This window comes from Elephantulus edwardii, unplaced genomic scaffold, assembly GCF_000299155.1.
Source record: "Elephantulus edwardii isolate Elephantulus edwardi_28Jun2011 unplaced genomic scaffold, EleEdw1.0 scaffold00086, whole genome shotgun sequence".
In the NCBI taxonomy this organism is placed as follows: Eukaryota; Metazoa; Chordata; class Mammalia; order Macroscelidea; family Macroscelididae; genus Elephantulus; species Elephantulus edwardii.
In genome coordinates, this window is record NW_006399836.1 from 411,869 (window position 1) to 417,868 (window position 6,000).

Genomic DNA, 6,000 nt, shown 5'->3' on the forward strand with positions numbered 1-6,000 from the left:
TAGACTTAGCCCAAGGTAAAGAGATTATTTTAACTTGCTTGTTGATCACATGTAATAAATCCACAAGCACAAGCGGAGTGTACAGCGACCCGCAGCCTCGTGGCCACATCCTTCTAGAAGCTTCTTAAGGGCAGAGGAATGGGGCGTTGCCGTGGTGTGCTGATGGACAGGACCGTCTGAGTGCTTCAGGAGAGCGCTTTATAAATGGGCAGGAAGCCGGTATTTTAAGAGAAAGGTTAACCGTCGCGTGAGATGCTAAGTCTGCCTCCTAAATCCAATGAAAGAGAAGTGACTATTAAGCGTTTCATCCAAGTAACTCCAGGACTCTGAGAGCACTCTGAGTGGAGGGGGACGGCAGGGAGCCCCTGTTCTGGGCCAGCTGGTGGCCGGGAGGTGTCTGCATGGAAAACAGAGCCCCAGCTCACGCACACACGCGTGTGCACACACACCCATGCACAGCGACACACTCAGGGATCACATACACACATACATGCTTGGGCTCGCCTTTGGGCACACCCACTGCCACCCTCAAATGCACGCACACGTGTGCACACACACGTCTACACGCTTTGGCACACTCCCATGCGCACACTCACATCGGGGCACTCACACTTGCTCGCACTCACGTGCCTTTATGTTGGAATTAGGCTATTAACACCTTGGAGTAACCAGGCCCCGCTTCTGCACTGGGCTTCTCGGTGATTCCTCTGTTGTTACCGTTGTTGGCAAGTGCCATCAAGTCACCTCCAGCTACAGTGGCCCTGTGAATGACACCCTGCCCTGTCCTCCGCCGTCCTCACACTGCCTGCTCTCCCCAGGCCCCTGTCACCTCGCTGTGTCAGTCATCCTCAATGAGGGCCGTCCTGACTCACTGGCCCTCCACTTTTCCAAGCACCATGTCCTTCTCCGGGGCTTGGGCCTCATGGTCACAGGTCCAGTGTATGTGAGACAAACTGCAGAGTGGCCAGTGACTTTCATTAAGAGCAGGATAAAGATTCCGACTTGAAATTCTCCCAGGTCACAGAACTAGCCCTATTGAGCTGCCAGCCACACCCCACATTCAGTCACATCAGAGCACCCCCACCCCGCCCTGCCTCTGCTGCCACGCTGCCTCCCTTCCCAACCTTGGGGCCACATTTAGACAAACCTCTTTTTCTTGCATGTCGCAAATACTGTGGTTTTGTTTTGTTTATTATTTCTTTATTCAAAGTTTGTGGTGATCTTGTGATCAAGTCTATTGTTGTCATGTGCCATCGACTTGGAACCGGGTCAGAGCTGACCCTCCAGTGGGTTTACAGAGGCAATAAATCGCACGAGAGAAGATTGCCCTTCCTCCCACAGAGTGGTCGGTGGATTTGAACCACATACCTTCATGATTTCAGGGCAGCTTCTTACCACTAGTCCACTCCCACAGCTCTGCTTGCTTCCTATTTCTGTGCCCTATTAGGCTCATTTTCACGCTATTTCAGACCTTTCCCATGTCATCTATATGCCACTTTTCTCTTCACTGAGAAACCCCAAAGTCATTCCATTTCAATGCTCACTTCACCGCGGGTCTAGCCCCAAGGCCTGGCCTGGCCTGGCCCATGGGAAGCTCTGACTTGCACAGCGACCCTGCAGGGGAGTGGGTGGCCCGGGCACTCTGTCCCTCCGTCTGTGTGAGCCTCTGCGTCCTCTCCAGGTAAGGGGATGCGGGCCCTCCTTGTATGGTTCAGCAGGACAGGAGGAGAGCGGTATGTGCGCCCAGCCTGCCTCTAAGTCCCTGCTTGCAATTTTAAATTTTAGAACTGCACCCACCAAAGAAGACAAACCTCTTGCCACCAAGAATCTGACCAAAGATGAAGTCAGTGAAAAGCTCAGAATTCTCATACAGCAGCGGGACCCAGCATTCCAAAAGTTGTTTCTTGACTTCAGTGAGGAGGCCACTGGGAAGATCAGGGAACGCAACCTCAGGAAGGTAGGCCTGAGCCGCCCCGACATTGCTCTTTGCCCCCCTTCAGGAGTGTGGTAGTTTGGGGTGATAACGTCCTCCAAGGACAGGGGTTACGTTTCCGGGAGCTGTTTCCCTTGGGAGAGAGCTGTCACTGTGGGTGTGGCGGGCTTTATAGTATCAGCTCTGAAGGCAGAAGCTTTTTCTGAAAGCAGAGGCACATACGTGCGGTGGCGCTGGTGCTCAGAGCCAGAGGGCAGAGCGAGCAAGAGACATGAGGACCCTGGGCTGCCCCTTGCCAGTCAGGGGCCCTCGTGGGCCTGGGGTTTGTTCCTCTAGAGAGTTTAAATTAAAAAACCAAACAAACCAAAATCCCAAAAACCCTTCCAAAAAAACCCACCACTTTAAAGTGAAACCTGGAAGGCAGACATGGGTGAGGCCGAAAGCTTGGGTGTGGGGGCCTGTGTTTGTATGGAGCTGACAAGTTCCCCCAGAAGGGAGACTGTGTGTGTGTGTGTGTGTGTGTGTGTGTGAGAGAGAGAGAGAGAGAGAGAGAGAGAGAGAGAGACAGAACTGACGGGTTCCCCCAGAAAGGACCACGCTTGAGCAACAACTCTCAGGCATGATCTTGAAACAGTAGCTTAGCATTCATGCTCCTGTTCTATTAGTAATCATTGCCAGCAATCCATTTAAGAAGAATATACTTGCAGAAACAGGAGGACCTGAAGTGCTTGCTGCAGAAGGTCAAGGACTGCAGCCTTCAGTATGGATTGAAGCTCAACATCAAGAAAACAAAGATTCTCACCACTGGGCCGATTGGCAGCATCATGATAGATGGTTAAGAGATTGAGATTGTTCACAGTTTTAGTTTGCTTGAATCCACAATCAACACTCTTGGTAACAGGAAATTTAAAAACTAATTGTTTAGGGAAAGTCTGCTGTCAAAAACCTCTCGAAAGTACTGAAGAGCAACGATGTCAGTCTGGAGACTAAGGTGTGACTGATCCAGGCCAAAGTCTTTGCAATTACTTGCTGTGCATCAGAGAGCTGGACAATGACTAGGGAGGATAGGAGGAGAATTAATATCTTTGAGCTGTGGTGCTGGAGAAGAGTATTGAATGTACCATGGACTGCTAAGAGAAAAACAAGTTCGTCCTGGAGAGGGTTAAACCAGGCTGCTCCTTGGAGGCAAGGATTCTGAGGCTTCGTCTGACATACTTTGGATATGTTGTAAGGAGAGACAGGTCTTTAGAGAGGGACATCATGCTTGGGAGGGTGGAAGGACGGCACAGGAGGGAAAGACCCTCTATAAGGTGGATTGATTCAGTGACTGGGGTAATCGGGGTTGGTGTGTCAGAGACAATAAGATTGGCACAGAATACAGGAGGGTTTAGGGCTATTGTACACAGGGTCACTATGAGTCACAAGCCACTCAACGGCACAGAACAACAACAACTAATTCCGGTCAGTGTGTCATGGTGTTCATGTGGACAGGTTCAGAAGGAGGCAGCGAGGGAACTCTGGTGCCACAGTGGTGAGGAGCTGTGCTGCCAAACTGGAAAGCACACAGTTCGAATCCACCAGCAGCTCTGTAGGCAAAAGACGGGCAGTCTGTCCTGTACAATGTACTGCCTCTGAAATCCCACTGGAGGGCCTGTTAGGAGTGGGTTCTGACTTGACGGCACACAACAACCACACAAAGAAAGTATAATTCCATTAGCACTACTGTTCGTCTATGGTGAAAGAGCCCTGGTGGCACCATAGTTAAAGCATTCCATTGCTGTCTATAACTGGGACGGTTCATGCCCAGCAGACCCTCCTGGAAAAGGTGAGCTGTCCGCTTCTGTAAGGACTATAGCATCGGCACTCCTGGGGGCGGCCCCCTGTTACATGGGCTCACTGCCAGTGACGGCAGGCCCCCTGTTACATGGACTCGGTGGCAGTGACGGCAGGCCCCCCGTTACATGGGCTCGCTGGCAGTGACGGCAGGCCCCCCGTTACATGGGCTCGCTGGCAGTGACGGCAGGCCCCCCGTTACATGGGCTCACTGGCAGTGACGGCAGGCCCCCTGTACATGAGCTGCTAGCAGTGAGGTTGGAGCCCGACGCTGGGCCTTAATAGTAAGACCAGAGGGCCTGCTGATCTCCTCAGACCTCTTAGCAGGACTATGGCAGCCGGCCGGGAGGCAGGCCAGGGCTGGGAGGCAGGAGGCTGAGGACGGGAGGCAGACTGGGGCAGGGAGGCAGCAGGCAGGTGTTGGAGTCAGGAGACCAGGGCCAGGAGGCAGCAGGCCAGTGTTGGAGGCAGGCCGGGGCTGTAGGGGCAGTGAAGCGGTTAGAGAGCCGCTGAGCAGCCTACCTGTAAACCCCTTCCCCAGGGACAGCAGGTGGAAGCCCTGCCCGAGCCTGGGCCGCCCCACAGTCTCTGCTGTCACAGCATCGGTGACAGTCGGTGAACCCAGTTGATGACATCTGAAAACAAAAACAAAGTGCTCCCCTAAACATTTGCTGTGTCCGGGGGAGGCCGAGGAGGGTCGAGTCGAGAGATATTTCGATGTGTGAAGGGGGCAGGAGACAGGAGATTCGGGATGAGGATAAACAGAGAGTCGGATGGGGGAAGATTGGAGGATGGTTCTGGCTGTTTGGGGGCTTCAGGTGGTCGTCAGTGACCTTGACAAGGGCGGTTCCTGTGCACGCGGTGCCGGAGCAAGCCGAATGCAGTGAGTTAAAAAGAAACAAGACAAAGCATCTTCCCCAGGCCCTTGCCTCTCCTCTGCAGGAAGTCTGGTCTAGATTTTGTTATTGTTAGGTACCATCAAGCCAGTTCTGACCCACGTTGTTGTTGAGAACCATCAAGTTGGAGCCGACCGAGCTGTCCCTCCGGTGGGGTGTCAGAGACAGTTAGTCACACGGGGCGAGGTGGCCTGTCCTTGTCCCTGCGGAGCCGCAGATGGACTTGAACCGTGTGCCTTCAGGATTGCAGCGCAGCTAAAGATGACAGAACAAGACACCGCCCAGCCCAGTGCCAGGCTCCCTGTCACTGGTTTGCACGCATTGTCACAGCCCTGTGTCAATCCATCCAGACAAAAGACGGACGGTTTTCCTCTTCCTCATGGACCCTCCACTTTATACCCTTCTTCAGTGACTGCTCCCTCCTGAGAACACGCCCCAAATAGGTGAGCCACACTGTCCTGTCCACAGCTGTGCTTCTAAGGAGCATTCTGCCCTCCTTCTTCCCCAGGCAGGCGTGTTCGCCCATGTGTAAGTCCACAGTGTACCCAGTGATTTTCACCCAGGTATCAGGTCTTGTGGACCAGCTCACCTGGCACAACTGAGGTGCATGTTGACTCTGAGAAAATCTCCTTTCTTGCCTCCCCACCTCACCTGAGAACACCCTCAGAAAAGTCAGCTTGTAGCAGGGCTTGTATCTTAACAGCTTTTTATGCTACCAGTGTGACAGTAGGGAATTCTGTCAGCACAATAATCAAGACATTTGTTAAGCAAAAGCTCAGTGGTTCAAATCCATCAGCAACCCCATAGGAGAAGGTGGCAGTCTGTGTAGACGAGGATTTGCTCCCTGTCCTATGGTCACAGTGAGTGAGAACTGGCATATGACAGTGGGCGCTACCCTGGAGGTTGGTGGTTCACATGCACACAGCAGCACTGTGGGGAGGCCTGGCAGGGTCAGTGAAGATCACGGGCAGGGAGCCCTGTGGAGACCAGCCTGTGGTCTTCCAGGACAGCGCAAGAGAGGAGCTGGAGATTGTTCCTGGCCAGGTGGATGGTAAGGGGTGGATGGTTCCTCAGGAACAAAGGAATCTTTGGAGTCAACTCCTCTAGACTGTTAAGTAGAATCCACAGTCGTACCAGCGATAGTAATGATAACAGAAAAACTCTAATGATGGTGCTGATGGTGGTCATGGTCCTGAGGGTGATGGAGGTGATGGAGGTCATGGTCCTGAGGGTGATGGAGGTTATGGAGGTCACGGTCCTGAGGGTGACGGAGGTGATGGAGGTCACGGTCCTAAGGGTCACGGAGGTGATGGAGGTCACGGTCCTGAGGGTGACGGA

At 53.1% G+C, this 6,000-nt stretch overlaps 1 protein-coding gene across 1 annotated transcript in view; it reads left to right on the forward strand.

Annotated features, from left to right (window-relative positions):
* The window catches only part of EFCAB6 (EF-hand calcium binding domain 6), a 415,417-nt gene that overhangs the window by 234,641 nt on the left and 174,776 nt on the right, over positions 1–6,000 (forward strand). Inside the window, exon 15 of the mRNA XM_006890171.1 lies at positions 1,786–1,957. Within this exon, the coding sequence (XP_006890233.1) occupies positions 1,786–1,957 (172 nt within the window). The remainder of the gene's footprint in view (positions 1–1,785; positions 1,958–6,000) is intronic.